The 15,474-nt window shown below is 43.0% G+C and overlaps 2 protein-coding genes across 3 annotated transcripts; both read right to left on the bottom strand.

The window, feature by feature from the left end:
* On the bottom strand, nt 1–5,264 carry acp6 (acid phosphatase 6, lysophosphatidic). The gene is made up of 12 exons (XM_028393659.1): nt 5,135–5,264; nt 4,674–4,735; nt 4,098–4,317; nt 3,885–4,013; nt 2,907–3,037; nt 2,690–2,769; nt 2,523–2,610; nt 2,232–2,364; nt 1,699–1,799; nt 1,299–1,391; nt 1,044–1,209; nt 1–966 (listed from the first exon to the last, which is right to left on the bottom strand). The coding sequence occupies exons 3-12, from the start codon at nt 4,308–4,310 to the stop codon at nt 832–834; spliced, it is 1,269 nt and encodes a 422-aa protein (XP_028249460.1). The 5' UTR covers nt 4,311–4,317; nt 4,674–4,735; nt 5,135–5,264; the 3' UTR covers nt 1–831.
* Nucleotides 5,265–6,841: 1,577 nt separating this feature from the next.
* gja5a (gap junction protein, alpha 5a) lies at nt 6,842–15,132 on the bottom strand. Of its 2 annotated transcripts, none has more exons than XM_028393660.1 (2): nt 14,929–15,132; nt 6,842–9,665 (listed from the first exon to the last, which is right to left on the bottom strand). In XM_028393660.1, the coding sequence occupies exon 2, from the start codon at nt 9,584–9,586 to the stop codon at nt 8,441–8,443; it is 1,146 nt and encodes a 381-aa protein (XP_028249461.1). In that variant the 5' UTR covers nt 9,587–9,665; nt 14,929–15,132; the 3' UTR covers nt 6,842–8,440. The 2 variants fall into 2 exon arrangements, with proteins under 2 accessions (XP_028249461.1, XP_028249462.1); XM_028393661.1 differs by lacking the exon at nt 14,929–15,132 and adding an exon at nt 10,646–10,726.
* Nucleotides 15,133–15,474: the final 342 nt, after the last annotated feature.

Below are 15,474 nucleotides of genomic sequence, written 5' to 3'. Positions count from 1 at the left end.
CCTTTTTGCACACCTTTATTCAAAAATGTCAGATACAGTGCACTAATCCCCTGAGGAATGAAATGACTGAATATGAAAACTATGGTTGTGAACTCAACCAGTTCGGCAGAAAAATTGCATCAGCAAACAGATACAGGCGTTGAGGTCACAGCGCCCATTTGTCATAGGAAGATAAAACTGAAACAATGTTTATCTTAGGAAAAAAAGTTGATAATACTTTGTTTGTCTTGTCAGACCCCGACTCATCCTCGAACATATCATTTTTCTTCTATGCCCTAGACTTCCTTTCTTCTCTAAAATTGATAAAATACACATACAGGAGTCACATCATTTCACTGAGTGACACTTCCATTCCCTACACCCAAAACTTTTTGAACACATACGAACTGTTTTAGAGCAGAAAACTCAATTTTCAAAATTTGTATCAGTTAACAGCTGAAAATCATCCAATAGTGCACAACTGTCTCCTGATTAATTACTTTTTTAATCTCCAGTGTCCAGCTTTCGTGAAAAAAGATATTAGTCATCAAGCCAAACATACAAATACACATGTATGCAAGTATGTGGTTTCAATAGGCATAAAGTACAAGGCAAAATTTATTCTGCTTAGCTTTACCACTAAATTACTTTGATGTGGCATGTGGCTGCCATGGATACAGAAAAAGGTGAAGTCTGATGTAAACTAATGTAAACTCACAGATCTCCAAAAGTTAGCTGACCCTTAGTCTGACAGTGAGGTATGATGGTGTTTGGATGGAGTGAGAAGTGAGGACGTTGAAAAATGAAGTGTGTTAACTGTCAGAGTGTGATGTTGTGGCTTTGGTGGTCTCTTCAGGGTTTGGGCAAGTCCTCTGTGTTGTTACACAGAGACTGGTAGAGTTCAGAGTTCAGTGAGTATGCTGACAGAACCTGTTTGAACTCCTGCAGGGGGCAGTAGACTCCACTACAACCCGGTATGTGTTGATCCTACAAGCAGAACAGGAACTTGGAGTTAAACACAAAAGCATATTACTAAAACTCTGATCTTTTTTCCTCACACGTACCTGGCCTATGTATGACACTTTAACAAAGGCCTCATTGGTCTGCTTGTTTTGGTGCAGCTCCAGAGTGATATCAGCAGCATACGGTGGCCATTGCATGTCAAAAATCCCCAGAGCCATGAGACAGGGAATCAGCGTGGTGTCGTGCGCTGAGTACAAAAACAGCTTCCTGTGTGGGAAAGCATTTCCAACCCTTAACCGTCTGACTACACTAAGGGTTGTGCAAGAAATGAGATTGCACATCCTGAGGTGTCAAACCTGTTTGGCTCTGATGAGGTGCCCTGTAGTTTCTCCTCAATGTTGTCTAACAATGTGTGCAGGAGGGGTCCCACACACAGCTGCAAGTTCTCCCTGCAGCAGGCACAGAAAAAATGAAAGGTATCAAACTCAGAAAGCTGCTCACCTGTTTCATTTAAAGTCTCCTCCTCATTCCTAAATTATCATGTATGGTTTGTATTCATCCAGATAGGGGCAAACATCATAGAACACAAGTGGAACTTTTCTGCCCAGCTTCAGCCATTGAAGCAACATTATTTCCCACTTGACATAGGCTTTCATTTGCAGCTTGATGTCTCTCCATGTTTCCTTATCATTACTCATGATCCCATTCTTACAATTGTGCCTCTACGCCCGTTTCTAACCACTAGTTGAACCTCACCTCTTGCTTGGTTCATAGACATGACAGATCATGTCCACTGCTCTCTGCTCCACTTTATTCCTCCAGGTGTTCAGTGCTGGTGGACAAGGCAGGCCATGAGTCTGTTAATGTAAATAAATGTGTAAGTTTTTACTGCAAAAACGAGCCTTGAACTTTCTATCTTTTTTAAAAATGAACCTCCTTGTCATGCTCAGATCCTGTAGTGCGGCCCCAGTGTGCACATTCATGAGATTTTATTAGAGCATCTAAAAAAAATGTCCCTCTTAATTTGGATTTTACCCTTGACGTCAGTTTTAAGATACCGTTTAATTATGGCACATCGTCCTTTAAAGTAATCTCCTGCTGGATCTCTTAACTCTTCACTTGAGAAATCTCTAGTATCATTTTACATAACTTGCAGTCTGCACAGCTGTAGCTCCGGGCCTGGCTGAGCCTTCATCGTAGAAATAATAATAATAATAGTATGCATTCTGATGGCTTGTAGTGAGACTAGACCAAAAAAAGTCACATGAATCACAGTGTGCTAGTGTCACCTCTCTGGCAACCATGTCATCCCTAATGAGGATGAAGTCGATGTTCTGGTGAGCCGCGATCCCCAGTGCACTTTGGATGCTCTGCAGGTCTGCCGCAATGTCTGGCAGAGTGGACGACTCTGCCCAGCGGTGGCTGCAAAGAACACACGGTGTCAGCCCCAAAACACAGATACGCCATGACAACCTGTCAAAGGCTTCTCAGCTCTTGTACCACACATTATTCAAGATTCCTGTTTTGGGTGGTGAGCACATATGATGGTGCAGGCATGTGTAAAAATACACTCTACGAACCTGCCAAGGATTTTGAGCAGCTTGCATCCATGGTAGTTAGGATAGAGGATTTCAGACTCTGCCGCTGTTGTTAAAATAGGCACGATTGCTACAAAAGGAAATTACAAAAACAGATGAGATGGAGAAAAAGATAAATAGCATGCTGCACACATGGATCTCTACTCTACCTTTTTGTTTTTGCTGAAAGAGCCCTGCTACCAGACACTTGGCAGATTCAATGGTCCTCACAATGTTAGTGGAGCGAACACTAAAAATGGAAAATATAGGTCATGGGAGGCAGCCAGCTTCAAAATAGTTACACATTTAGGCTGATTTCCACACATAAACCAAATCTAGATCAGCGTAAGAAGAGGTGCATATTTCTTCATGATGTGCATCACTTACTAGACCTCAGATGGGCTAAATGTAGAGTTAAGAAAACTGCTCTCCTCAATGTATCTCCTTCTTAGCCTCTTGCCCAGCTCATACAGCTGCTGCATACCCACTGCGGTCAGCTGACCAGGGAACGTGCCACCCTGCCAAGTGCAACAAACAAGAACAAGACGTTATACTCACAGATGTGGCCTCCACACACACACCTGTGATGCTGGAATCCAGGCTGAATGTGGTACAAACATGGCCTGAGTCCATATAGTGGGATTTAGTTTTCTAAGCTAAATCCACAGCAGTTAAACCTCTTTAGTAAAGCAGCAAACTCAGCACAGGAAACTCACATTTCCATGGACACAGTGGCCTGGATACAATATCACACCGGGAAGCTCAACATACAGGGCAGCGGTATTACAGAGAGGACGTGAATTATTGAACACAGAGAAGGGATGTCTGTAATTACTCTTTTTAGCCTCAAGAGGGAGGAATGATACCTTACTCAATGTGGAGCAACATCTACCTTCTTTGCACCAGGGCAACTTTTCATTGTATAAAAAGACAGGCCCTAATCAATAACTTGTCATAGGAGATTAAAAGTTATTACTCAGCTCTAATTCTATTCTTGTCTCAGCATGAGTCAAAATAAACTATAAACACTTCAGGCAGTGGTTTCCCAAATGTCTGCTGTCATGTTGAGGAATTTTAAAATTTAGAGATCATCCTGCTGAGGGATCACTGCAGCCATCGACATGTTGATGGTCTGGCTCACATGCTTACTACACATTAACATCCAAATTGAGTTAGTGCACAATAAGTCAAAACTCAATTTTGAGAACAACAACATGCCTCTTCAGCATCGCTGTGACACTATTGTGTTGACAAAAACTGTCCATTGTCTTGGCAGCTGCACAGCCTGGGATGTTTAGATGATGCTGTCTATCTGCTTCTACACCCGAGTGAATGTACGCAACACCACAAAGCACACCTACTCACGGTCAGCATGTTTTTTCTGTAGCTGTCTTCTACTGGGGCTGGGGGCCTGGGGCCACCATGAAGATCTGTCACTACATAGTTCATGTCTGTGTGTGGTGGGGGTTCCAACAGTGTTGGCACCCACTGGGCCTGTGACAATGAGTAGTGGAGTAATTGTTATGAGATATACAGAGTTGACACAGCAAATGTCTTGACAAGGAAGGAGACTTTTACCTCCATCACGTCAGGTATTGACTTCAGTGGCGTCCGAGCACCATGTCTGAACAGCACCTGGACCAGTTTTAGTTCGTGGGGAGAACTGGGGTTTGTGTCAGCAGGGCTGGAAGCAACTTGGTCTGGCTCAGTCTTTTTTTGAAACCACAGCATTGAGCCAAAAGCAATGGACACTGAACCAAACACACCGGCTTTTCCCCAGAGATTCCTCATGACTGTGCTGTGGACAAAAAAATGGTGTTATTCCATTGTCTGAACACATTGTACAGGTGACAAACAGGCCTAGGTGCAGCTTCTGTGCTCCGCAGTGAGGCTACACGTAGTTAATTTCTTCTGTTTTTGTGTTAATTGGCTTAAAAAATATTATCAACATCAATTTATTCATAGTAGAATTTGGTCTCTCATAAGACACAGTTTCCACCAACTGATTCTGATATCTGTCTATCTGCAGATTATTGTTGTATTTAAACATACAGTCTGAGAGTTTTACCTTGTCAGGTCATTGGTAAAATTCAGCCATAAAGCAGAGCGAAGCAGCAACTTTAACAAATTAAAAATGTTCAACTTTATACTGACCTGCTGATAAAGTAAACTTCCTGTAGAGTCCAGGGATGCTGGAGATGATGATGATGCAGTAACTAAGTACACAGGAAGTAAACCACAGTATGAGGTGGCAACATTCACAAGAATATCCTCAAACCGTTGGTTATGATATTTGCAGTTAAAAAAGTTATAGCTAACTTTACTGGCTGCTAATCGGCTGTAGCCGGTGCCACGGTCCCTCATGAAATATTTAAACACAGTTCGTATGACCCAGTTTGGCCACAATACCAAGGAAATTCAGTAAGATAAGGAATATTTACAGTGCAGATAAACCGTCTTAACCAACAGACATTGCTTAAACACAAACTCGCTGTTAACTGACTGAAGCACGTTACGAAAACAATTCCGGGGCACACAACTGTTTCAAAACTAGCTCACTGTAACTGTACATCAACAGGATGACACCGAGTCCGAGCTCTGTCTCTACAGCTTACCTATCTGTACCAAGAGAGTGAAGCCTTTAAGACAAACGGAGAAACGTTTTTAAAATGAAGTTAATCTCGATAGAAAACACCGTTTATTCACTTGTCATTCTGTAACGCTATCTACCGGTAAAAGCCGAATGGCATGATGGGAGCTGTAGGCAAACCGTGCTATTTTAAACTGCGAAACGGTGGTGTCAGAGGTCGAATAAAAACTACATTTCCCCAATATTCCAGAAAGCTCTTCTTCGACTGTATAAAACGGAGGGAAAGACATTTATATAAATATGTCTCTGCCCTCTACAGGACATATGTATATTTTTACAGGTAGATTACTCACTATGTAGACAAAAATATTATGGTTCCATCTTTTTATATGCAAATGGAGACTTTCTTGTTGTATATTATTCTGTAACAGTGAATTACAAATTGCCTTTTCCACAGTTCTGGGGGTATTTATTTACCTTAGGGTAAAATTAGTGCCATGAAATTGTCACTACCTGTAATTGTCATGATCTGCTTAGCTTTGTGTTCCTTGGTTTTCCTAGTTTATTTCATACTCTAGTGTTTTGTGAATGGTTTTGTTGTATTTCCTGTGTCATTTTGAAAGTACGTGTCTCTCCTGTGTTTAACTTCCTCTGGTGTTTCCCCTCCATTTGTGATTACCTTTCCAGCCCTGATTGTTTTCACCTGTGCCTTGTTAACTCTTGTGTATTTAAGTCTGGTGCTCCCCTTTGTTTATGTCAGTCTGTACTGGCTCGGCATCCTGTGAGCTTCCTGTGCAGCTACACTGTGTCTCTTTCTACGTCTGCTTTGTTTCTTAAGTTTTGTGGTTTGTTTGTGTTTTGTTCTTTGTTAATTTTTGTTACTTTGTATTTTGACATTTTGTTCTCTTAGGCTTCGTGAGGGATTTTGGTTCTCTTTTTTTTGGTTTTTGTGCCTGCATTTGGGTCCACCTGAACTTAACACATAACATTAATTTTACATCCAGAAGAGATTGTAAAAAAAAGTTCCTTCCTTCCTTGAAATGTGACAGCAAGCATATATATATATTGTTGATTATATATATTGTTGACGTTACTGTGATGATTTCGAAATCTAGATTCATCACATTCCTCTAATCATTTGGAATTATTTCAGATAAATATAATCATACAAAGCAAGAGAGACCAGCAAACCTACAGAAAAGTATACAAAGGCTAAAGGTTTTAAATTAATAAGGAGAACAAACATTATTCAGGGAGAAGGAAAGCTTTTCATTCACCTGCAATTTCATCTTTAGCTCTGTTGTACCTGAACATATCCCCCTATAGCACAGTCTATCTGCTCCCATATAAGGGTTAAAAGGAAAACATTCTTCTATAGTTTTCATTTTACTTTCACCTTTTTTCTTCTTCTAATGGATCAAGTTAGATCCCAGCACTCAGCTTCCTGGCAGAGAAGACCAGAAAGTCTTTGTTTGTGTAAATACTGCTTATCTCGCTCAATCTGGCTGCTTCAGGTCCTTTCTGGTGACAACAGAATGCAAGCAGTGATGTGACGCTGATCTGAGAATGCAGTAAAATCTCTACAGCTGGCATCTCTTTATTCTGATTTTCCTCCATATCTTCATTTTAACAATATTTCTGATTTTTCCACATGTTTTTTTAACAGACTAACAGTGGTGCAGTTTGTACAGTTGATGTTTTATTGATTTGTTAAGGGTTAATGATGACATTTATTGCATAAAATTGTTCAAAAGGTATGTATAGATATGCAGGCTAGGAGTCAGGAGTCTCATTCACAGCTGCACCTATGAACAACAATTGTTCTGCATGTGGGTAAAAACTAGAATCTGGAAATGAAAGAAAATACATTCAACAACATCAACTGAAACATACATTGCATAGGAACAAATCCACTCTGTACACAAGACTCCAGGAGAGAAACACAAGTGCATTGTTACCACCTAGTGGCTGAATCTGGTCATGACCGGCTCTTCTTTTTTATATATATAACTACAATGAAAAACTTTAAAGAAGCATTTTTCTCATCATGACCATGGATAGTTTTACTCACACTCACGTTAAGATTGTAATGTTATTATTTCTGAGTTGGATCTCATGATTGTTGGCCTGCAGTTATAGTGCAATTATGTCAGTTTTTTTGTGTAAAGTTTTTACAATGAAAGAAAGCATAAAAAAAACATATATAAGAAAATGTATAATTTCCCTCCCACACTTTATAAGGCACATCATTAACTGCAGTTTCACAGTACAAAGCATATATCAGGTCCATGTTTGTATTCATTGGTTGTATTTACATCTAATAGACGTGTGTTATGTTTCACTTTTTAAATGAAATGATGCCATCTCACACTAAACACTGTACATCTCCTTCATTGTGGTTTTGGCTTTTAAGTTAAACATAAAATGTGCAATATAGTCAGGCATCTCACCTGTTACCCTGTTCTTCTCCTTTTTGCAGTTTTTCTGTTCAGTTATCCACAGTGGATGATTGATGAGTCTTTTAGCCTAAAGTACAAGACGTCACACATTCACACACTTTGTGCTGCAGCTTTGGAGCATATTAACCCTTTCTGTGATGACATCATTCTCACTGTTATCATAGTGGCCACTCAGTCTTGACTGAGGTTTAAAAGTTCTTGCTACAAAAGAGCCCAGACCACCACTATTATTTAAGGTTACCGGTCTCTGACTGATATATTGTGTTTATGATGTGCCAATATGAAGTTTTGTTTTTACAAAACAAACCCCTTTGTTACTTTCTAAATGGTGTCATAACATTGCTTTAGCATGCTTCATCTCCCTTGTTTACAGGACTCTTAGCAGTGTCTTTGGCACATGTAGATGCCACAGACAGAAGCTGCAAACCTGTTTGTAGATTCTAACTGTGGCTGGACGGAAAATAAACTTCAAATTCCCTTTTTAATACAACTCTAGCATAACCCTGTCACCTGACTCATGCCAGGAGTGTCTGTTTGCTGTGTAAGTGAGGTAGCTAGCCAGCTATCAGATTATTTTAGAAGTCCCAAATTTCCAATATCGGCCGGCCATTTAAACTGAATGTGTGTGTTACATCAGCTGTACTCATCTCCTAATACTTTAGGCTACAAACTCATCAATCACTCACCCACACATGTGTCAAGTTTACACAGTCTTATCACCACCTTCTAATGGCCATATTCATCCATCTTCTATGGTCAAGTGTCAGGCCTCAGTGCCACAGTTTGCATAGTTAGTGTCATGATCTTCACTCAGAAATAACTCTCAGTCTGATACTTGTGTCTCCATAAGCCCGTCTCTCTTCCTCCTTGGCCTACACTGCCAGGTCATCCTGGCGTGCACGGCTGCTGGTCCCACTATTCTTGCTCAGGCGGCGTTTGTCCTTCATGTAGCCAGACTGCAGCAGGGGCAGTGGGGAGCAGTTGTTGGGCAGCTCCGCGGGTGTCTGTTCATATCTCATCCTCAGGAAGTCCTCATCATCCTCCAGGTTGTCACAGCTGTGATGCCGCTCGGTGGCCAAGTTGACCGAGTTTTGCTGCAGTGCCATCCTGGTGTTGAAAGGGTGAGAGGCCATGGAGGTCATAGCGTTGATGGAGCTCTGGGTTGTCAGGCACTGGTTAAAGTCTGGGGGTGGGGTGCAGGAGGCGGAGGCTCGAGGCAGGCTGTGAGTTTCCAGTGCTGTGGAAACAGCCACCGTCGCAGCTCTGTGGTTGTTTCTCTGGAGCATCTTGTTGCGTACGCACTTCCTCATGCTCTTCCATCCCAGATGGTAGAGCTCCAGCACAGAGAGCAGCAGGGACACGCCTGCAACCACCAGCATGAAGATGATGAAGACGTTCTTTTCTGTGGGACGAGACATGTAGCAGTTGACAGGGTTGGGGCAGGGTGACGCCTTGCAGAGGTACAGCGCCTTGAGGAACACACCGTAGATCAGATACTGCACGACAATGAAGGTCACCTCCATCACTGTGCGGATGAGGATGCTCAGGATGTAAGTCTGCAGCAGGGCGCCTTTTAGGCGAACCCTTCCAGTCCCATCAGATGTCATCTCCTTTCCGCTCTCCTTCTGCTGGAGGTACACTTTCTCCCCCTCCAGGTCTCCTTCCCCTCCTCCCTCCCTCTCCTCCTGCTCCCTCCTCCGCCTCTTCTCCTCCCTCCGCACAATGTGCATGGCATGGCCCATGTATATGAGGGACGGTGTGGAGACAAAGACAATCTGCAGCACCCAGTAGCGGATGTGGGCAATGGGGAAGGCGCGGTCATAACACACGTTGGTGCAACCAGGTTGCTGAGTGTCACACAGAAAATCGCTCTGCTCGTCGCCCCAGGAGGACTCTGCTGCCGTGCCCAGCACCAGGATGCGAAAGATGAAGAGGATGGTGAGCCAGACCTTCCCAACTGAGGTGGAGTGCTCCTGGACCTCCTCTAGAAAATTCCCCAGGAGACTCCAGTCGCCCATCACTGCTCACAGTCACAGCACACACCTGGAATGCAAAGACCTGGCAGGGAAGGCAGGGAAGGTGGAGGATGAGGAGTCACTGAGATGGAGGAGAGAAGGGGGAGAAGGGAGAAAAGAGAGAATGGAAATAATCAGTCATGGACAGCTGTACTGTGGATGGGCGCTCTGCTGCGTGGAATGACCTGGGTGTATGTGGCATCATGTGAATAAAAATAGCTTCTCTGCCTGTGAATTGCTGGAGGACTTGATACTGTGGCATGGGAACAACCATTTTCTCATGAGAGAGAGGAAGTTTGAGAGTCATACAAAAGTAAATAAGAAGGTCTTTTTAAGAAATATGATTCAATATTATTATTACATGTGTGTTTACGTTCAATCTTCTAAATCATGTGTGACACACAGGCCACCAAGCTCTGCACAAACACGTCAAAAGCTGGAAGACTTTGTCCTTTTTAGTGCTGTGACCTGGCCTCCATTGTGCCTTTGGCACATCACCAGCAGACCTCACTCACATCGACCGAGCAGCAGCCACCTCCATGTCCCCTGTCCTTGATAAAACCCTCCTGCACGCTGCAGTCCTGACCTATCTTGAGGCATCAATCAGATCTCTTCATCTACATGCTTGTAAGTGTCTATGCTTTCATCCTTTAAGGGCCAAACATGGCAGTGACAGGTTGGCCAGCCTCAGCCGAGAATGACCCTATAAGGCAGCTCACCAGGCGCTTCAAATGACCCAACACATCATTTAGAGGTTAAAAAAACCAATCAAACTCCAGCAAGGGGCGGCTCCTATATCCTTACTCCATGGTTACTTCCAGCTTTTGCTACATAGTAAAATGGATGAGTTACAGCAGGAAGAAGAAGGGCTGAAAGTCGGACAGATTTTTCCAACACGTCACACATTTGAAGTTGCTGCCCCTACTTGGAAAGGTTGCAGAAAATGTATACATTCCTCACAAAGCCAATGATGTGCAAAGGTAGGAAAGTGGTACACAGAATAATCACTACATTTACAAAGAGTGGAGAAGAAGTGAAACAGGGAAGTGACGTTCTGCTTACCACCTCTCATCTCTCCCTCCTGAGTGCAATCCATGATTCCATTAGTGTTTAGTCCACTGTGCAGGGCTTTGAACTGGCAGGCTGACACTGACACTGTTATGTGTGTGAGAGAGAGAGAGATGGGCTAAATGACCATGACTGTCTGCCCCTCACCCCCTCCCCCTTGCTGTCTCCATGAAGTATATATATGGGAATAAGATGGAATATCAGAGCATTGTTGGCTTTATCTCTGAAGCAAGCAAAGGCGGGAAACAAAAACACCTCCATGACAACATCTGGGAGAGCAAATACACAACGTCTACCCACGCCCAAGGCTGATGCTCCGTCACATAGGAAAGCCAATTGTTTGGTTTTCCAGGATACTCGTAATAGCCACCATGGTTGGAGACCAGTTGGTGAACCACGTCCACTCACAGGGATACAAGCTAATGATCTTTACTGGAAGTAAATCACAAACAGGCTGAGAGTTGGAGGAAGGGAGTGACCAGACTACAGACCACAATGGCAGGCGGTCACACAGCAAAGCAGCACACACTGACAACAGGCTGCCCTCACCTGAACTACACAACAATACTGCTCCTCCCTGGGCATAATGAGTCAAGCTTTGCTATTATTTTGTTTAAATGAGGTAGAAATTAGATGGATGGGACAGCCCGTTATATTAAGTGTATACAGATTATGTAAATATAATCCGTGATGTCTATCCTAGATCTGATTACAGCTAGTGTTCATGGTCACACACAATGGTGCTAATGGAAACTTTCCTTTTCATATTGAGTGGAGAGCAGCGTTCATCTTTGTCTCCTTCCCTCGACTCCCTCTTCCTGCTCTCAGAGGAAGCAATCTCAAACAATATGATTTCCGGAGGACAAAAGGAACAAGGTATTAATGATGTGGGAGTGGGAGGGGGGGTCCAGCCGAGCTGTTCCAGGGAACCACTTTGCTCTTGAAGGGAGCTCCTTTTGTACCTTCACTGGCTGTCTATCACACCTGGCAATAACCAGGGATTCACTCTGACACATGGTGCCCTTTGCTTAGTGGTCTGGTTTGTCTGTACACCGTCATGGCTGACAGGTTTGTTTATAATCTTGGTGGCAGAGTAATGGAGACATAATGGACAATCTGGCTATTCAGAAAAGCACAAGTAGAGGAATCTGACTTATTTGTCTTTGAAGGATGCTCTCTGCCTGAGTGTTGGTGAGCTGGAAGAATTCTACAGGAACAACATGTGCGATAAATGTTGGAACAATTATATGACAAATTAGGTGAGAAAGCAGAATTTGTGTACCTACAGCCAAGAGTGACAACATTTAACCACTTCAGGGTCAGACCAGAGTCCAGCTGTGCTGAAATCTCAAGGCAGACGTGTATGTACGGACACCAAACAGCAGCCAGGAGGCTCAGAGAGGCTCAGAGAGAAGGAGCAGCTACTACACTGCATCACCACTGCTGCTGGAAAAACGCTTTGTTTTCTCTGCCCTGCAACACAACAATAAATCCTCCAGTGTGTCACACACTCCACTGTGTTGCCTTAGAGGGCTGGGTGAAGAATTGGTGAGTGCTGCATCCAAACCCAAGGCTGCGGGGCATTTTATCATCAAGTTATGTTTATGTTGCTGTGGCACATGCAGCAATGGTGTCAGATTGATTCTGATTCTCAGCCTGCAGTGTGTCCACTGCACAGCAACAACAGGGGGCAGGGCTGAATCAAGCATTCCTTCAATGATCTGCACCTTCCAGCACTTTTAAGCCCTGCTTGACAGACTCCGGATCCTCCTCGAGGACCAGGATACACTGCTTGCTGCGCGCCATCCTCATAAACACACTGGCAATTAGACGGCGGAGTATACACTGTCTTCCCTTTAATGGGGCATGTTTGGACTAACATCAGTAGAGGAAAATGTATTTACACTGTGTTGTGCATTAAGTACAATTTTGTTATTATGAGTGTCTGAGAGGATTTACTGGAGATGAAGTAAATTTTTCGGCTATATTATCTTCAACAGGCTGCTTTGAAAAGCCGATCACCTGACGAACTAATACATCACTTCCACTGGAGAGTAAAACACAGCAGGAAGGCTCATTTATTTCTATGAAAATATTTGACATAGGGATAAAGTCAGCTGCACAGAGAGGCTGCAAGTTAGGCTCAGCAATCTTGAAAAAAGCACAAATGTTGGAAATATTTCTAAGGTCCCACAAAACATCATGTTCAGAGGAGTGAGATTTGCAGAATGCATAAAATGTTATTATAGGATGCTATACATTGAATAATAAGTCGAAAAGCATTAAACAACAAGCCCGATCCGTCTTTTTGGGGTCCCCTTTGAAACATTTCAACCTTATAGTGAGTGAATCAGGTCTGATTACTAGGCCACTTTCAGGAGCCTCCATAACCAAAATATATGGGAGTTACATTGGCAGGTGTCGCTGTGTGACAGTTCAGCAAAGTTTCGGTGAAGGCTAACAACAAATTCATACACAAGTTTGTCAGTCTCAGTTGAAACAGACATCAACAACTGCACAGAGGATGCCACACATACCGGTCCTGTGACGGGTATTTTTACTCACTGAGAGATTGACGAGATATGACGTTATAATGGAAATATTAAAGAAAAGGAAAGTATCTGACATCTTGATCAGATTTCACTTCTGTCACAGTTTAGCTTTCAGTGTCTTTATCTGGTGTTGATATTCACATTAGTCTAACAAAAGCTGACCACTTTTCAGTGTTGATGTTCTGCATGTGTGTCTGTCAAACATAAAAGACACTGGATTATCTATAAGACGGGTGATTTATTATGAATACCCGTTTAGGTAATGAGATATTTATCCTGTATGAAGTCACATTTAGTTTTACAGCTTTTAATCTGAAGATAACGTGATGACTTTGAACGCAGCAATGGATAAGAACATTTACTCCAACACCTTAATCTTTGACACATCTGATCAAGATGTCAGATAAGAGCTTCTATATTTAAAGCTTGGCTTTTGAACTTGAACTCCAACACGCGTGGAGAGTCGGTCCAAATACTGCAGCAGCAGCTGCAGCAGCTGCAGGGGCGGCGTGTGCATCTCTCCCACGAGTGCCAGGATTAACCATCAAGGATGAGCATGTTTAAGTTTAGCATGTAGTGGCCTGGCACAGAGGGGTGAGTTCGCGGTACTGTGACCTACAAAGTGCATCAGATGTGGGATGAGGGGGAGAACGCCTCCCGCCCGTCTGAGTCACCTGTTGCCACGGCCTTATGTTTTCAGGCCAGCATGGATCCAGGCTTCCATATATCAGTCACACCAGCAGAAGCCAGCAGGCCGATGTGCTGCCTGCTACCTTACATGGCTGTCTGGCTCTTCATCTGCCCACTACAGTACACAGACCCACAGCCCTGTTATGATGTATTGTTTGTCTACGTATGGCATTACGCTGGAACCTCCAGACCAGACAGCTGCAAGGTGTTTTAGCAAGGAAAGCGCTGCTGATAAAATTCCTGGATTGATGCTATTTCTGAGGGGTGACGCATTTTGTGGCTTTTATTTTGATTATTATTGACACTATCCTGTTACATATTTCACTTCTGTCACAGTTTAGCTTTCAGCCTCTTTATCTGGTGTTGATATTCACATTAGTGTAACAAAAGCTGACCACTTTTCCGTGTTGATGTCCTGCATGTGTGTCTGTCAGACAGAAAAGACACTGGATTATCTATAAGATGGGTGATTTATTGTGAATACCCGTTTAGGTAATGAGATATTTATCCTGTATGGAGTCACATACAAAACGAAGAACATTTACTCCAACACCACAGCTGAACAGTTTCCACTACATTCAGCTAAATAGTAATTAAGCATTTAATATACACAGCTGAGTATTTTTTATATATTGATATATTACTTTAAATTATATTTGCACTATCCCTTAAGTAAAGAATCAGTTGCAAGAATAACATAAAGTCTGTAAAACAGAACACGCACATCTTGTCTCTATTTTGGGATGTTTGTGATATTGCATCAAATCATAATTTGAACTTTAAGCCACTTCATTCATAATAATTCATAATGTTCACCTTGCTGGTGGCTCTACATTTTATCGTCCCCACTTTGTTTGAGTTTATTTGTCTCCGGTTGAGAGTTATGAGGAAAGAAAAGAGATGTGAGAGTAGGGTGTCAGCTGTACCTGCTGGGGAGGACACACACCAGGCCTCCCACTTAAGGTACCATCTCTCCCCTCACAGTCTGCTGCCTTTAGTGGCACTCTGAGTAAAAGAAAAATCAACCTGGATTACCTGATGTCCTCCTGAAGGTCTGAGTCTCTGAGCCAATCAGAAGAGAAATCCTTACAGTCAGTGGACAAATGTCAGGTGAAGATGAAGAGATGATGGCAGGAATACCCTCCTTCTTCTTCTTATTTTTAATATGAACATCAGCAGGAGCTGACTCGAGGTTGACATCTGAGCTTTGTGCCGTCCCAACAACAAGCTGTTAGTCCACACAGGGGGGGCTCGAGAAGTAAAGCAAGGGCATCACGAGAGAGTGTTTCCCCCCATGGACCTCCCTTCTCTCCCTCCCTCCTCTTCCATCCCCTCCTCTTCCTCTCCCCACTCCCCCTCTTCTTCTTCTTACATCCCTGGTGCTCTATTTTTTGCTGGGAAGCATTTTGCTGCAAGAGGAGAGGAAGTGGAATTGTTTTCTGGGATCAATGGCGATTCCGCTCAGAGTAAACTTCCAGACTGCTCTTATTTACTGTTTGGTCCTTCAGGTTCACAGCTCTGCTGTCTGTGATCAGGGCAGCAAGAAGATTTCATATAACATTTGTTACATAGATCCTTTCA

Source organism: Parambassis ranga, chromosome 21 (genome assembly GCF_900634625.1).
Source record: "Parambassis ranga chromosome 21, fParRan2.1, whole genome shotgun sequence".
NCBI lineage: Eukaryota > Metazoa > Chordata > Actinopteri > Ambassidae > Parambassis > Parambassis ranga.
This window is presented reverse-complemented; position numbering and strand designations above follow the sequence as displayed.

Coding starts and splice junctions, on each gene's coding strand:
- acp6 (XM_028393659.1), bottom strand. CDS start 4,310: ATGAGGAATCTCTGGGGAAAAGCCGGTGTGTTTGGTTCAGTGTCCATT. Junction 2,770..2,906: donor TTTAGCCCATCTGAGGTCTA/GTAAGTGATGCA, acceptor TTCCATTTTTAG/TGTTCGCTCCACTAACATTG. Junction 1,392..1,698: donor GTCTATGAACCAAGCAAGAG/GTGAGGTTCAAC, acceptor TGCCTGCTGCAG/GGAGAACTTGCAGCTGTGTG.
- gja5a (XM_028393660.1), bottom strand. CDS start 9,586: ATGGGCGACTGGAGTCTCCTGGGGAATTTTCTAGAGGAGGTCCAGGAG.